This window comes from Drosophila serrata, unplaced genomic scaffold (genome assembly GCF_035046125.1).
Source record: "Drosophila serrata isolate PLE 108 unplaced genomic scaffold, ASM3504612v1 contig_359, whole genome shotgun sequence".
Classification (NCBI taxonomy): Eukaryota; Metazoa; Arthropoda; class Insecta; order Diptera; family Drosophilidae; genus Drosophila; species Drosophila serrata.
The window spans coordinates 1,722,093-1,740,318 of record NW_028257257.1 but is presented as its reverse complement, the minus strand read 5'-3'; the positions used below and the strand labels follow the sequence as shown (position 1 = coordinate 1,740,318).

At 33.7% G+C, this 18,226-nt stretch overlaps 2 protein-coding genes across 2 annotated transcripts in view; both read right to left on the bottom strand.

Annotated features, from left to right (window-relative positions):
- The window catches only part of Oatp74D (Organic anion transporting polypeptide 74D), a 30,440-nt gene extending 12,214 nt beyond the window's left edge, over positions 1–18,226 (bottom strand). The window contains exons 1-3 of the mRNA XM_020953916.2: positions 18,169–18,226; positions 16,615–16,939; positions 374–420 (exon numbers count right to left, since the gene is read on the bottom strand). The gene's annotated coding sequence lies outside the window, so the exon portion shown is untranslated. The remainder of the gene's footprint in view (positions 1–373; positions 421–16,614; positions 16,940–18,168) is intronic.
- Positions 8,279–11,690, bottom strand: edin (elevated during infection). Its single transcript, XM_086838611.1, has one exon. It carries the CDS (start codon positions 8,770–8,772, stop codon positions 8,362–8,364), a length of 411 nt encoding a protein of 136 aa, XP_086694737.1. The 5' UTR covers positions 8,773–11,690; the 3' UTR covers positions 8,279–8,361.

Below are 18,226 nucleotides of genomic sequence, written 5' to 3'. Positions count from 1 at the left end.
AAAGAAATAGAAGAGAGCCATAGAAATTGGCATGGATACAAGACCATCATTACTCATGAGTATTTGTTTATGAAAGTACTTAGCAGGTTCTACCTTCTACACCAAAAAATTATTTCAATTGTTTAACGAACAAAAAAAATAAATCCCTGCATAATTTTATTTTCTTCGCTGACTTCGTGTTTGTAATTTTTTATTTATTCAACTTTTTTTAACGTAAATTTCCACTTGGCACTCTGTTTTTGGGGTTTCTTTCCTTAACTTCTTTTGGGCGCCTGTCTTTTTATGGCGTTCCATTTTAAATTAGTTGTTTACTTAAAAAGAATTTTGAATGGTTTTCGTGTGTCTGCTCCACATTGTTGTTTTGTCAACTTACTTAATTATTGTTGAGTTTCTTTAGTTGTTGAAGTGTGGGAGTGGTAACTGAAAATATAAAGAAGTTGAGTTAGTTTTATTGTTGAAAAGAATTGTAAAATGTTTGGAAAATGAGCTTAATATTAAAGGTATTTTTTAAGATCCCAGAAATAACAATTTATTATTTTTTTTAAATGTAAAATTAAAATTTTTATATTTAAATAAGTTTCTGTATATAATTTCCAACCTTTATATTCCTTAACATATGCATATTAATATTTATTTTATATAAACTATAATTTTATTGTGTAAATTCTTCTTGCTTAATATATTTCTATTCATTTTATGATTGTCTACGAATTCTAGGCCATTTAATAATAAATACCGGCTTCATAAAATACACACTCGGTCATAACTATAAATACGTCCGTTTAGTTGGGTCATAACAATTACGGCCAAAACGATTAATGCTTGTTAAAGTTTTCCCATTTTTTTCTCTCTTGTTTAATTCGCTTGCAGTGCGGCGCGTGAATAAAAATGCAGTGAACATTATTAACAAGGGAAAATATATGTAAACATATACCGACACACACACTCACACATGTAAGGCAATTTTAAACAACAAGAAAACGTATTAAATGGGGGCAAAGTGTACAATTAATGTAAATGCAAATCTTGAGCCTACAGCTCAGAGCAAAAACAATCAAAACAAAAATAGTTGCTGACGGCAGAGAAGAATTTTATAAAAATAAAAAGATAAATGAGCACAAAACACAGTCTGCAAGCTGCTGTGTGTGTGTGTGTGTGTGGGACAAGCAAAATTGCATTGAGATAGGTCAGTCACACACGCACACACCCATGCACTGGATAGTGCAGTCTCTCTCTCTCTCACACACTCTCTGCCTGCAATTTATAGCTTTAATTTGAATATGCAACCAAAGTTGCCCTAATTATGGCATCTAGGGGTGGTATTTCTTCTTTTATTTGCAAACTTTAACCCTCGAGGGTATAGCAATTACAGTGGAATATAAAGAAAACAAGTTTTAGTTTTATTTTATTTTCCCCATTCATGTAAAACTTACACAATCCCCTCTCTGGCTAGCGCTCTCTCGATTCACTTTTCTTTGTGCAATTCCAATAATTTAGCAAAAGAGAGAGAGAGAGACCCAGAGCCAAAGCTCTTTGGTCATAGCTGTTGCAGCAGAGCGGGAGAGCAGATGCATTCACAGAGAGAGATGGAGTGCAAAAGAGAGAAAGAGAGGGAGAGACAGAGGTGGGCATCTCTTCGTTAACTTGCACTTTCTGCTGCACTTTTTTGTTGTTGGTAGAAATAGTAGTAGATTTTTGGTTGAAATAATAAGGAATATATACAAAATATTAAAAGATATAATACTTCATGTACTAAATCAATAAAACAATAATTATAAAATTAAAATCGGCAATAAAACATTACTAATTTTGTAAATAGAATTAATTACAGTTTGATTTTTAAGGATTTCGTGGTCCTAAAATATAGTTCCTAGCATTCCCATTCCAAGGATTTATTTTCTTTTATATTTAACAAATTTTAAACTATATTTTTTCTTTAAATGTCTATTACCTCATCACTATTTAAAATTCTCTTGAGTACTTGGCTTTTTCCAAAAATACCATCCCTTATTAACAGATTTATGTGAACCTAGGACAACAATTAAATAAGTGTCTGAGGCGAGGGGAAAATCAAAGCAACAGAATAAATACAACCCCCAAAGAGCTTTCTTTCTTTCTTTATTTTTGGCAAAAGCAAAAGTAAAAGCTTACCAAAAAGAAAAGAAAAGGAAAGGAAGGGAGCGGTTTATATTCGTTAGCCAAGGAATACAGACAACTAAGAACTTATTGCGCAGTAGACGGAAAATGGTATTTTCCTCACGTCTAGACAGAGGGAAATTAAAGGAAAGCCGTGAAAAGCCTGAGAAGGAAAGTCTGTAACATGAAACCAAAACTTAAAGGGATTACTAGGCTTAAAGATAAATTAATAAACCTATGAAAAATATCAAATTGATAAGGAAATAAAATATAATGTAATAAATCGATATATATATCAATATTTTTTAAATTTAAAAATCTCATAATTAAGCAAAAAATTTATTAATTTCAATTCGGTAAGCTTTCCCATGTTAGTTTTTATTTGTCTAATGAATCTGCATACTAAATTTAACATTTAAAACAATTCGAATTTTTATCAAATTTTCTAAATTTTAATGATGTAACCCCTTATAAAATTTTGAAAAAATTGGTAAAAATTTTTTTTCTTCCGGAGGTGGCTAGATCGATTCCGCTTTTGATGCTGATCAAGAATATATATGATTTAGAGATTCGGAAATGACTCATTCACTACTTTTTATGATTCTAACTACAATATTAATACCTTGAAAAGGTACAACAAGGATAGAAATATAAACCCTTTCGTCAACTTTAATAAGTGAATAAATAAATTTAAAAATTAAACACATTTATTTATAAGTTCAAACTAACTTATTTTGATCATTTAATATTGATTACAAAAAGCGCATCCCTTTGGTTTTTATTTATGGTGACATAAGTGAGTGAAAGTGAGTTTGTAATGAAAACGAAATTCAAATTCGAAATGAAAACGAAATTATTGCAAAATCTAGGCACGCACACACACACACACAGACAGACGACTAACGGTTGCACTCTGTTTCTCTCTCGCTCTCTGGCTCTCTTGCTCTCTCTGGAAAAGTGCATTGACTTGTCCGCCTGCTGTTATTCCATGTCTCTGTATGGGTGTTATTTGCTGAGCTGTGTGTGTGTGTGTGTGAGTGTATGTGTGTGGCCAAGATTGCATTTGCCAATTCCAATTTGGATTTTCGCATCTTGTCGGCGGCAACTTCTCGTGTTTATTGCAAAATAAATACATATGCAGATATCATAAAATCGTGCCCCCGTCACGACGGGGTGTGCATTTCCTCAAGCTTTTCCTTGGCTCGGATAAGGGGAGGAGGCCATTTTCCCGCTGGGCGTGTCTTTGCAATGATTCATAGGAATTATATTCTTTAAATATGGTTTTAAAGGGTAAGGATTTTAGGGAACTAAATATTATATTTACTTCTTCTTTAAAATATTGTATTTTATAATGTTTTAAAATGCGGAATTTAAATTATAGATAAAATCTATATAGTAACTCGGTCGTAAAGTATTTTTAAAAATATTTTGAATTCATTTAAGAGACTTTCTGCTAGTTTATTAATCTAAAAACTTGGTAATAAAGATTTTTTATAACAAAAATCACATTTATTTTTATTATTTAAAGCTAAACAAAACCCTAGAAAGCTGCATATTTATTTATACTAAAAATAAACCTAAAATAAGCACAAATACTAAGCAAATTTTAATCCATAATCAGTCACCTTTCCACTTACTTTGTAACACAGGGCGTATGAGTGATTTTTTTGCTCACATCACGTATACGCCCCATGGGCACCGAGTATATACGAAATTATAATCAAATCCAATGCACTTTACTGCCCTTTTCAAACCAATAAAAATAAAAAATAAAATAAAACCCTTGCCGGATCTGTAATCCACGTTGTCATTGTAAAACCCAACTAAAATTTGTTCCCAGGTTCCCATATTTTCCCAGACTAATGTAATCAGAATAAGAAAGTGGATGGAGATGGTCTCGAAACTAGTTTAGTAGGAAGATTGCAGATCGTTACGTGGCAGTTAATTGAATAAGTGCCCCGGGATTGAGTCGAGACGAGACGAATGTGTGCTAAATTGATTGAGTCGCATGGTGAGTGCCATATAAATTGAGCTGACAAACATGGGTACAAGTCTGCAGCCGGAGATTTGCAGTTGCAAATCACAAAATCGCGAATCTTGGAAACACATATCGTATAATTTCCACACACAAAAAATAAATGCACAAAAAACCGCAGCCAAAACGGAGACAGAAAGCGAAAACTGGGTCAACCTGATGCAGAGCAACCTACGCAGCTCCTCCACTCACATTCGCAGCAGCCATAGATGCAAGCCGAAAACAAAAAAAAAAACATAAAATAAAACACAAAAAATAATATAAATGGTGGAAAAAAAGAAGGAGAAGTGTAACCCACGACAACGACGACGTTTCGCTTCATTTGCTCACAAACACTGGAAAAGTAAAAAGCGACGACGCCAAAATTTATGTCTGCTGGATTTCACCCACGCAGCAGCAGCAGAAGTTGCAGCAGTTGCAGTTGCAGTTGCAGTTGCAGCTCTACCAAATATTAATCAAAAATAGCTTGATATTTTCGTGAAACTTTAATTACTTCCACTACCTTATTTATTTACTTATTACCTGACTAATCGCATTCTTATCAGACACACGTGCTGCCCGCAAGTGCAATGCCAGAAAACATTCCATCGCTTTTTTTTGTTTTAGCGATAATGGAAAATCAAAACATTGTAACTACACAGTGGAAACAGGGTGGGAAATTAGGAGAAATAAGTTTTTAGGTTATAAGTTACATTCAACTATAATTATAAATATGGGAAATAACTAAAAAAAATGCTTCTTTCTTAGTAGTTTAACTTCCTTTTTCAAGAAAGCATTACAAAGACTATGACTTTTATCTCTATAAAAATAACTTATGACTTGACCTACGATATACACCTAAGAAAAAATTATTTATAAAATATATATGGCTTTAAAAATGCTGTATATATTTATTATATTATTATCTTTATTATATTATATTATTATCTGTATTATATTATATTATTATATTCATTATATCTTTATTATATTATTTTTCATAATTTTTAAGTAGTATTTATTTATCAAAAAAATTATTCGCACGCTTTATAAATTCTAAAATAATTTAAATAATAAAGAACACAATTTAACCTTAGCTATAGAGTCCTAAAATTCATTTCTTTTAATATATGTATGTATGTACCTTACACTTCTATTTTTCCTCATTAATTATTATATGCAAATATATGAATACTCCCCCAATAAACTCCATTATATTTAGTACCCACTGTATTCAGCTGAGGGAGATAGAGAGAGATTTTTTGCTGTTGCCCACAAAATCGTGATTCCGCCGCCGCCTGCAACTACGTTCACTTTCAAAATCAGTGAAATGTGACCAAAAAAATACAACAACAAAAACAACAACAAAAAAACTTAAAAAAAAAGTGAATTGATGTTGCATTGTGTTTGGCTGTCTGTTTGTTAGCTATTCGCATTATTCACTTGGCTTACAAATAGAGGTTAATTTATTGTGACTTGATTGAGTCGAGCATGCGCATAAAAAATGCAAGTGAAACTGGCTTTTTGGGGGAAAATAGTCAAGTCAATAAATTAAGCAATTATTTGGGAGTAAGGCAAATTCAAGGATAGTTGTTTAAATAAACTATCTAATCATTTGTTGCTGGTGTTTGCATAGTTTTTATTTATCATTTTAATGGCAGTCCTACCACAATGCAAAGTGTTTGCTGCAGGAATCAATTACACTGATTCAGAACTTCATCTCTCCTGCTTGCAACACTTGCAGATACAGATACAGATACAGATACAGATACAGAGATGCTGTTGCATTTGCAGATACATATTCATGCTGTGACTGAGATAAACATCCGAAGCAAAAGAAAACAAAATGAAACCGGCGCGATCGCGTTCGCTGCATCCGACAACGACCTTCGGCAACGATCTGACATTGAACACTGGCTATAAATGGAGCCATCCTACATACATGTATGAACATGTATGTACATGTCTATACATGTGTATGCACACTCCACACTTGCACTTGCTTACATTAAACATTAAACGCATTGTTGCTATACAAGCTGTTGACATAATTTATCCAGATGATGCACTGAACTTTAATTAAACGAGTGTTTTTAGTTAAGATTTGAATTTGAAGAAGAAGATATAACAATTTAAATAATTTGTTTGATTTGAAAGAGAGCTTAAAAGGAGTGAATAAGAAAGATATTTTCTAATATCTTATTGACAATGTTAATGAATTAATTAATGAATATATTTGATATATTGTTTCTATCTACTTCTGCAACTCACTGAATTTATAATTAATTAACATAAAGCCCGCATTTCTTGCGGTGCATGCAAAGTGTGTGTGTACTTAGCTTTGGGGCTTTTTTTGCGCATTTAGCCAATTAACCGAATGGTGCCGAATTCAGATAACTATGGAAATGGAAACGGAGATGGAAATGTGGAAATGGAGATGTCGGTGACGCGCGCGCACATTCCATTCCAATAGGATCCAATTGGAACCGAGTTTCAGACGGCAGTTCATGTTGCAACAACTGTTGCTGCTGCTGCTGCTGCGACTGTTGCTGCTGCTGCTGCTGCTGTTGCACTTGACTTACTTGAGTTGCGTCTGGTAACTGCCATCGCCATCGCCATCTGCGCAATGCATTTCACTTTCATTATGATGCAGTCAGTTTTTGCCACTAAAAATGGCAACGGGGCAATGCCGATGTGTGGTTTTTCCAAGCCAAAATGAAAACCAGTTAGTAGATGCTGCCTCTCTCTTCTCTTTGGCTCTTTCGCTCAGCTGCAACAGCTGACAGCTGCACTCACCTGGCCTTTACCTGTGTGTAGGCGTCGTCGTCGTCGTCGTCGTCGCCGTCGCCGTCTTTTGTTTCGTTTCGTTACTTGTTTTTACTTTCTTCTAATAGATCGTTAGCTGTGCCATGAACTTGCAATTGATTGCTTATTGTTAAATGAAAATGGAAAGTCATTTTCCATGCATTTTATTTTTATTTTTTTCCCCCCTGTGTGTGTGTGTGTGTGTGTGCTTTTTTTCGTGGCTTTTCCTTTTGTGGGTTTTCGTGGGTTTTCATTAACGGCGACGCCTTTGCCTTGGCTTTCCCGAAAACAAAAATATATATGTGCCAATGGGGGTCAAGTCACCTCTCTAGTAAACGAGTGAGTAATTCTTGACATTTATTGAAAGCGAAAGTAATTACAAATTACACACAAACATTTAATTGCTTATATACTTGTTAATATATATAGAGAGCATATAGTTCCCATCAGAATTCCCCCAAGAACTTGAGCGATAAATGCAGTAGCAACCCCCAATTGCATTTAGTATCTCCTCTGAGTGTGTGTGTGTGTGTGAAAGTGTGTGTATTTTCCCCGTTGGAAGCCACCGAGCCAACCCCTTTCCCTTTTCCCTTCTCGTTCAAAGCAACAGAATCAATTTTTATTGGTTACACAACGACGACGCCAGCAGCAAGGGAAAAGAAAAAGTCCATTGACCCCAAGGCGACCGACTCATGACTTTTAGTACTTCTTCCCAACAATACACTTACGAAAGGAGCATACCGAATATGCTTATAGTTATGGCAAAAGGAAGGGAATATGAAAGGGAAGTTAAATAAAAGAAAAATACTTAAAATCTGTTAATACTTAATTAATGAATTTCATTCAAATTAATATCCAACAAATATTTACAAAAGTAAAGGAACGAATAGGAGTCACACACAATTCAAGATTTTATTAAAAGCTTCCAAAAATATATAAACAACATAAATCCTTGACAAATGTATAAAATTAATTTTTAAAAAATATATAAAAGATTATTCTAAAACCCTGAAATCCCCAAATTAACAAGTTCTTCACCTTAATAAATGTATCTCTTAGATATTTTGTAAGCTTTCAATGTTACTTTAACATTGCAAACCAAAAAAAAAAATATTTTCAGAAGAGAAGTGTACTCTTTAATGTCCCAAAAGAGTATCTCCCACTTCGTTCCACTTGTTTCCTTAATATTTCCCTCATTTTGGCCCCCTCTTGTTGTCTTTTCAGTTGAGTTACTTTAAGTAAATAGTCAATGCATCGACAGCTACTGTTTGTTTTGGCCAGGCGCCTCGATCTTTAAGAATTTCCCATGCTCAAGAACTACTATTCGGCTATAACATTTTCTTTATTCATCGCTGAGTTGAGTTAATACTTTGGAATAGAATCCATAGAGGATATATTCCTCTTTTTTAGAAGCGCCAAGAGGCCTGAAGTCCACCGCCATAGTTGTTGCGATTAAAGTCAAAATTCCTACTGGCCTGGGCATAGGCATCGATGGTGCCACGTCCATCCCGGCTGGTGTAGAGATTATGGTTATATTGGACACTGGCCTCTCGTCCAAATTGGGGATCCTTGCTGGCGGTTAGGACCACGGAGCCGCCTTCCGGGGAACGAGCACGACGAACCAGGAGCTCCTCGGGATCAGCCATCAGGAGTTCCTCTGCGGGTTCGTCTACCAAGCGCTTCACTGGTTCAGCCACTAGAAGATCCTCGGGTTCAGCCATCAGATACTCCTCAGGATATGGCTGTGGATAGGAGGACACTAAAGCCACCAGACAGGCGGCCACTAGGAGCAGGATACTGGACTTCTTGAAGGACATCTTTGCTGGATTAAATGTAGAATCAAACTGATGCTCAAATGAGAAGTGCTGCCACTTTATATAGGACCCAATGGGGATTCAATGGGATTCACCTATGTGAGGGGACTTACACTCGGAAGATGCCATTGTTCCTTATCTGTCTGGGCAGGGTGATTTTTCGAGATGGTTCATCCCAGAATCTGGGATCTTTATCAGCAAAAAAGGCAAACAGAACAAATAGCTCTCATACTGTCACTAAGAACTCAAATTTAAAGCTGCGCCTAATTAATCAGGGGATTTTAATAGTATATATAAAAGGAAATAAATTAAAATATCCTTTATTTCAAAGATCTTATGCTGTGACAGTTCTAGATAAAGTAGAAATATCTAATTACCTCAATTTAGCTTGCTCTTTAAGGGAATATATAAAATAAATAGAATACTAGAAATCATTTACCTCAACTTTAAATTGTATAAGATTTTAGTATAATAAGTCAATAGCAGAATTTTTAATATACAAAATAAAGATTTAGATCTGAAAACTCAGATTTTATCTTTAAGATACAAATAAAGCAGCAGATATCTTTAACTAAACCTTTCCCACCCTTTTAATCTCTCATCTCTGAAAAGCTTTAAATTAAACATTAAAAATGTATGTTAATTCTTAACTGATTAGGCCTGATATCGACGGGTTTCTAATCATTAAGAAAAAGGGGCGCGCTCTTGTCATAACTTTTCTTTTCTAAACGCATTCAAAATCGACGGCCTACGCAACTCTTGAGATAACACGCACAGGCCAGAAAGTCCAATAAAAAATACACACAAAAAAAAAAAATAAAAATACAACAAAAAATCGGAACAAAAAAAAACACAGAAATCATAAAAGAGAATTTAGTTCAAATGAGTTCGTTGACACAGAAAGGCAAGAAATCAAAATAAAATTAAGTTTTCCGGTGCGTGCGATCCCCACACTCTCTGTTGCCGACCCACACGCACGATTTTTAATCAAAATAACTAAATAGTGTTAGTTATAAGATAGTAAAAAAACTCCGTCACTGATTAGTAATAGTACTTGAAATAATAATTAAATAAATACCTAATCTTAAGGCGCCTCGGAAACCCTTGCCAAATGGCAATCGCTTTTGCCATGAACTTGAATTTTTCGGAAGACCTAAAAAGAAACCAAATTCGATTGTGAAAGTGCTCTCTCTCTCTTTATTTTTATTTTCTAAATTCTCGACGAGAACTGATTTCTAATCGCATTTTTCGAGTGCTGTAATTAGATGTGCGTATCGCGAAAGTCTTTCTATTTTCTTGCCTTTATTTTTGGGGTGAAAGTTTTCGCATTTGCTCCATGTTTCTTTCATTTAGATTTCATTTACTTCAGTCCCCAGTAGAGCGTTATCTATTGAATATCAAGTTGTGGTGTGCATTTACATCTTTTTGTCACCTGTGGCTATTTATCTTCGTGAAGTAGAAAAAAAAATAAAACTCAAGCCTCAGGCCCAGAGATCCCAAAGAAATAGATACAAAACTTCAGACACGTGTCGATCGTTGTGGAAGTTGCCTAGTCATAATTGTAAATTTTTATAGATCTCCCAGAGAATTCGGAGAGGCCCAAGGAAAACAAAAAAACAATTAAGCCGAAAAATATCAAAATTCATTGAATGAAAGTCTATACAAGTGGTAGATATATATATAGTATATATATATGTATATAGATTTGCCTTTTGGACAGCCATTTGTCTAGGCAAAGGAAAGGAAAAAAATGCGTGGCGTACGCACGCTTTCAAAATAAATTATATATGCGGCGATGATACGATTTTATATAGACAAATGCGTTTTGCCTACGTATATATATTATTTGTATTTATGTATCTGGATATCCGCTTATGTGTCGGTGCTTTTCTGGTTGTTTTAAAAAGATTTATTTGCCAAAAAATATGACGACGAAAGAGCAGTAAAAAAAACACTGTGCAAATGGGCAACTTTTGCGGCCTGCCACTTCTTTATTTTCTTTAATTTTAATTTCTGTTTTATTTTGTATTTTTGCTTTTCAACTTTGTCAACACAAGAAAAGGGAAGAAGAAGGAGAAAAATGCAGATTAAAATGAATAAGAGAAATGATAAAGGGGAAGTAGAGGAAATAAATCTTATAGCGAAGATTCAAGTCCCTTTAAAATTCTTCAGAAGTAATTAAGTAAAAAGTATTGTTATTGATTAAATCCAGAAAATGTACCCCAATTTAATATAGTATTTTATTCAATAATATAAATTTTAAATCTCTCAAAACATATTTAAAAAGAAAACAGAAATAATATCTGAGCTATTAATAGATACTTTTGAAGGTCTCATTTAGTGCAAACATTTTTATAAATAGTTTTTGTGTCTGCAAAATGTTAATGATAAAAAAACAAGCTATAAAAAATAAAGCTACTTATTTTAAAACATATATGTATATAAACCAGTTTTATTTGTTTTAGAATATATTACTTTTCTTTAGTTTCCATTAATAATACATTTCCATTTTATGCTTCAAATGCATTTAAGTATTTAAAGGTATTTAATTTTATTTGGTTTAGCCATTTAAAATCTATAAAAATTAAGCAAATATATATATTTAATTTCCATAAAAATGAAATCTATAAACAAAAGATACAGACTCTTCCAGCGATGAAGACTCTTTGACCACAGAAGACTTGAAGAAGACTTGTACTTTATTTTTTATGTTTTATATTTTTTCCACCAGGCATATCGAGAGTGAAGAGATGTTGTTGTTTGTGGTGTTTTTATTGCTATTGTTGTTTGTGTTATGCGTTGCGTTTAAGTCAAGTTCAAGGACTGTCAATTAAATTGAAATCACTTGCTAAAGACGAGTCGGCAAAACAAGCTTCCAGATGAGTAGAGCCGGGTATTCCGTGAGGGGGAGACCCTCTTCTTGTGGCTTCTCTACTCTGTATATATTGTATCTGTGTGCGACGTTTTGTATCTATGTGACGCTTGTTTTTCTGTTCGATTTTGCACGCAGCCTGCTTACATTACACTGGACTTTAAGATCAAGGCTTAGGGTAAAAGGAAAGTCTAAGTAAAAAGGTGTTTTAAATAAGAGAATTATTATAGATAGCTTGGAAGCTTAAAAAAGTATACAATTTGTTTCAAAAGTAATTTAATTTCTTAGTTATTCATCAGATATTTTGATTGTTAATATCTTATATTCAGCATAAGCTTGTATCTTTTTTAGTGTATCCTTTTTGTAGTAAAAAACCTTAAAGTATTTTGTGCTGTTCAGTGTTATTATTATTATTGCGAATGCTGCGTAGTTATAGTGCCGTAATTGTTGATGATCATGATTCGTCTTCCTCTGGGTTTTTCTCATCTCTGATCTTCTGCCATGTTCTAGGTCTTGAATATGAATGTCTTGAATGATTCTTTTGTATGTCAAGCTTGCTCAGCTTTCAGCAAGTCAAGTGCTACTTCTGGTTCGTTACTAACCGAAATATATAGATACAAGAATGTATCTCTAGTGTGGCTTTTGTATTTGCCAAAAGAGAGGGCGTGTCCTCCTCCAGAGAATATACATCTCAAAATTGACATGAAAAACTGGGTCTTGTCAAGAGGTCTGCAGACTTTGAGAGGGAATTTATAGAAGAAAGGCATGATATATGGTTAACTTGTGCCTTAAATTCAAAGAAATGTATCTAGAAACTTGAATTTAAGTTCTTAATTAATTCCATATAAGTATCTAGGGAAATACTTATACCTTTGTCCAGAATGAATATGTTTTTGGTACCTAAAATTCGTTCGCCTTTCTGGAGTTGAAAAATGCCATCTGAAAGATATATCCAGCTAACTAAAGCAACAGGCTTAACCCAGCCCAATCCAAGTCTAATTTTAAATACAAATCCATATCCAAATCCAAATCCATATCTAATGACAATGCATACGACCCAGGGGCGATTCCTAACTGTGTTTTTAGGCCAACTTTCAGTTTCTCAAAATGTGAATCGAGGTTTTCATATCAAATGTGGTCACAGCCAGCGGCGGTCTTAAAATAAATGCATAATTAATGACGATATCGGTGGTACGTATTCGTATATATGTTTATTTTCAGTTGATTAACATAATGCCGCTGCTGCCGCCATATAAAATTATCAACTTGGACTTGTGAATAAGACCTAGACTCTGTGTACAAATGCTTTACACGTGCTCTCTGAACGAACAAATAAAGAAATATCGATCCATAGAACCATCGAACCATGACTAAACTTTGTGGAAATTGTCTTTGTGTCCATCGATGATGATGAGTAAATGCTTCTTGGCACTTTGTTTCCCCAAAATGTGTACTTTTAACAGATAAAACGAATGTCAATCCATCAGATAAAAATGTATATATATAGAAAAGGAAAAGGAAAGAAAAGGAAACGGAAATGCTGGGAAGGGTAATGGTTCTATTTGGAACTCTGTCTGTCAATATTTGGCCAATAAAAGGCATTTTCGCTTCGTTTTGTTAATCAATACACAAAATTTGTTGTTTTTTTTGTGCCTTTTTTTGTGGGTTTTATTTTTGTTGTTGTTTTGTAGAATATTTTGTATGCCAAGAATTTAAATTAGTAGTAAATCTGGTTTTGTGATTTCGGGTTCGTTTCTCTCTCTTCCTCTACTTTTTCTTCTCTTCCCCACTCTGTTCTTGTTTTTGTCTCTGCTCCATCTTCTGTTTTTTCTTCTTCATTTTATTTTTCTGCGACGTTATTACAGGTGAATTTTTGTATAGTTTTTTGTCTCAGTTTTTGGGCTTTGCTTTAGTTTGTTATTGCCTTCTTGGCTTGGACTGGGACTGGAACTTGGCGGAATCAGAAAACAAATTAAATGAGTTTGCCTGAAATCGAAATGCTTTGGGCCATTGATCATTTATTGATCGCCGCCAAAGTTGAAAGCAAACTCCCAAGAAAGATGGGAATTGGTGGAGTCCAAAGAAAGAAGGGGGAGAAAAAAGAGCATGGAATCTTTCGGGTTATAAAAGAAACACCTTATTTATCATTTAATTGCAAAGTTCTGTATTTGGTTATTAGGAATTTGATTTTGTTTCCCTTGAACTGTGAATTAAATTACATACTTATGGGGGAGCTTAATTGTTGTTTTTGCTACATTTAATTAAGAATATAAATATTTATATTTGAGAAAAATTATTTGGCACTCTCTAAACTTTTTATAGCTTTGCAGGGTATATCGCTTTCGGTCAGAAGCTTAAAACACATTGAAGGAGTCCTTTCCCACCCTATAAATCATATATATTCTTGATCAGAATCAACAGGCGAATCTTTCTAGGCATAAAGGAGAGAAAAAAAATTCTGGAAATTTTTTGAAAATTTTATAAGGGGTTACATCATTGAAATTGTCAAAAAAATAACAAAAAAATTAAGTATTTTAAATTTAAAAACTCAGTATGCAGATTTGTTTTCCCTTTAAAAACTAGCATAGACCCGCTTGCCGAATTGAAATTAATGCATTTTTGGCTTAGTTATGAGTTTTTTAAATTCGGATTTGTCAAAAAAATTTATATATAAAAATATAGATAAATATCAACTAAAAAAATTGTATTTTTATATAGCCTATTTCGCTATGAAGGAATCATTTCCGATCCTATAAATCATATATATTCTTGATCAGCATTAACAGCTAAATCAATCTAGCCATGTCCAGTCAAAAAATAATTTTTTGAAATTTGTTCGAAATTTCAAATTTTTATAAATCATTAAAATTGTCAAAAATTGAGAAAAATAGAAATTTTTTAATTTTTATATTGAGTATGCAGATCTATTACCCTTATAAAAACTAGAATAAAACTACTTCCTGCATTAGGATTAATGACTTTTTGGCAGAGTTATGCGTTTTTTAAACTTTGATTGGTCCTAAAAACGACATATAAAAATATAGATTAATATAATAGATTAATATAATATATTACTAATATATTTATCTGTTTTAATATAACGTTGATTTATATTTAAATGATAATTTAAATTCTTAATCTGAAGTCTACTTATAATAAATTAAATCATTATTATTCAAAGCTTAACATTTGCCTTAGAAACTCGTTTTCTTATAATAATAATTTGTAGACACATAAACCTAATGAATAATTGAAAAATGTACTTGCTTGACTTTCTCTATGAACATGAACAAAATAAATAATAACTAAATTATAGCTGCAAGGTTTTTTGAGATAAAATTTAAAAAACCAATTGAATATATTAACTGAAAGATTTTTAAATTCATTAAAAATACATTTAATAAGCAAATTTGTAGGACAACCTTATATATACTCGATATTAAAACACTTTCGGTAATTTCTCTGTCACTTTCCGATTTGTTTCCTGCTGTTTTTAACATCGTTTCAACTTTTTCTCTTTTAAAATTCCAATATATAAATACTTGTGTAAATATTTACGATCACTCAAATATAATATATATACATATATATAAATGGACAACGATAACGAACCCCATGTGGGTCAGCTGGAAAATATTGTTGTTTTTTTCTTTTTCATCTGATTTTCTGGTTTCTGGCCAGAACAAACACTCTTGTAATTGAGGTACAAAAGTGAAACTCTGGGCATAAACATTTACATTTGATTAAACAACGTTTATTGGCTTTTGTTCGATTTATTTTAATACTTTACGCTGATTTTAAGGCTTTCGTTTTGCGAGGACAAAAAATAAATAAAAATAAAGACGAAGATGAGCCCCACCTCTCATTGGGTATCTGTATCTTCTCTGCATCTCGGTGCATCTTTATCTGTGCGTATTTATTTTGGTTTTACGGCATGTAATTACCCAGGGAGAAAGAGAGGGACAGAGAGAGAGAGAGAGGGAGAGATTGAGTGAGTATATATTTACCAGGGGTGTAAGCAGCAGAAATTAACAAAGGGTTTTTACAAGTATCTTTACTAATTTTAAAGCACTTTTACCTATATCTTTTAAGTATCTTCTTTGGACTAGATGTACAATATTTTTCTATAATTTCTGGGGGGGTTCTCTAGACTCAAAGAACCCCCTCTGACTACACCACTGTATTGTTGAGTTGCCTTTTGCCTTGCGTCTTATCATTATCTCTCCAGTGCGTATTGTGTATTGTGCGCTTTCTGATTGCTCTGCCCCCTTTTAACCTTTTAAGAAAGATTTCTTAACCCATTACGATTTCACTCAATGCAGCGTATAATTTTTTGTAGGCCGTCCCAAAAACAGAAAAAACAGAAACAACAACAAAATTACATGTTTCACTTTCTCTGGCGCCTCGAAAAAAAAAAATAACAAGAACGGAAAGGAAAAGATAAATGCTTAGACATTGTCTGCTTCTTCTTGGCATTTTCTATGGCATTTTGAAATACATTTTCGGGTTTTTTTTCGGGTTTTCTGCTTTTGTTTTTTTTTGTCCATCAATCAGAGAACATTTCTTTTTCTTCATTTTCTTTTGTGGCCTCACATTGAAAAGGGAAATTTCTTTAGCCCAATTAAATTAAAACAAACAGAATCAGGTTATTCCAGGGATTTCTGTATTTTTTCTGTATTTACGTTGAGTGCAATTTCGTTTTGCAGAATTTATTAATCGCAATTTGCAGAGGTTCTTTAAAGCAGGAATAAAGCTGATATCATAGGAAAAATTAACAAGCTGATAAAATTTTAAGATATTCCCTAAATAAATTCCTGGAACAAATTTCGTTGTGTTAAATGAATAATTGACATTTTTCCCTGCTTTAAGTTTCCACTTGAAGAACTTCCCTTCAAAGTTCTGAGTCTAGGTTTTTTTTTTGTGTGTCTTTGGATAATTTGTACAATTAATTTATTTATTAAAGCTGTACTTACGCTTATCGCTCCTGTTTCGCTTTCTGCTCTGGCTGTGCTTGCGGCTTTTTTGTATTTATTTATTCATTCAGCATTCGCTACGCAATTTACGCGTCTAATTTCGTTGTTGTTACTTTTGCTTTTTCACACACCGAATTTTGTTGTTGTTAATATATATATATTTTTATTTTCATTTAATTGCACACATAATGGACACAGAAATTAAATGCTATATTTTGTATGTGTTTTGTGCGTTGGAAAAACACGCACACAGCCAATTGAGAATTGTATTTATTGTGGCTGCGTTTTTTTATTACTTATGAACATGAAATTATTCGAGCACTCACTAAAAAATGGATTGGCACTTTGTAAAATCAAGGGATTTTGTATTTTAATAATTTGTTAAATATTTTTTTCTAATATTTATATGAATTATTTGCGAGTGATTAGGGTTAGGCACATTTATTTAATTATTTTTAGAATTAGAGCTTAAAACGGGTTTTAAATTATTATTTAGGAAGTTTTTGTCTTTGTCTTTGTAATTTAATGGAATTTTAAGGAGTTTTGTAATTTTATAAAGCGGTTTTAGGTTGATTTTGATGGTTTTTAAACCTTAATAATTTTATAAGCACAAGAATTTATTTTAATATTAGTTATTACTTCAAAATTTATATATTTGTTTAATATTTTTACATGTTTTTAATTTCTTTTTAATTTAAAAACAAGTATTTTTCGAATTTTCTGTGCTTCTGTCACATCAGGGTATCCCTTGGATACGGGTGTGTGCGTGGGAGTTGGAGGTTTTTATTTCGGAAACAGAAAACGCTACCGATTCGATACGGAACCGAAAAAAAACCCCGAAAAAACACGGCTTTTCGAACAACGCGTGCACTGACAACGAGGTGCGAGCGGCAAAAACTCGAGAATAAGCAAAGTGCGGCTCAATTTATACGACGAGAGACGCAGACGACAAGAAGATACAGACTGGCGCACACTGAGACAGACGGACCAGAGGCCGAGGCAGCGGCAGATGCAGATACAGATACGAACACAGGCGCGCACTGTATCTCGAAGATACACACGATCGCCGCGGACAGATAACAGCGCTGAGCGTCGCTGCCGGCGTCGCAGCTCACGCAATGTTAGGCTGCAATTAGAATAGAATGGCTCTCTTTCGCTGCTCTCTTTTGCGGGGGTGGTCGCTCTTTGCCTCTGTTATCTCTAACTCGAGCTCTTGCGCTGCGCTCTCGCTCTCTCTCGCTAGCTCTCTTTATCTCTTGCTCTCTGGGACTCTCTGTGTGTTTTGGTTATAATATTTTTGTTGGTAGCAGCAGCAAAAGTGTAGTAGATTTTTGGCATTTATCGTCCCGCATTTTGGTATTTGCATACGCTCAATATGCACGACCCACATTATACACACGCGTTGCCATATGTACACACATATATGTGCTACTCGCACTCGCTGCTCGTCCCCATATAAATAAAAACACAGAAAGTACATATTACCGCCTAGCCTATCGCTCTCTCCCTCGCTCTCGCCCCCCCACACACTCACGCACCACACCGCACACATACAGTTTCAGGCGCTAAAGTTCCGCTGCCATCGGCACAGTTCGAAAAACGGACTGAAAAC

Excerpts from the sequence above, each read along its gene's own strand:
- edin (XM_086838611.1), bottom strand. The coding sequence starts at position 8,772 with ATGTCCTTCAAGAAGTCCAGTATCCTGCTCCTAGTGGCCGCCTGTCTG.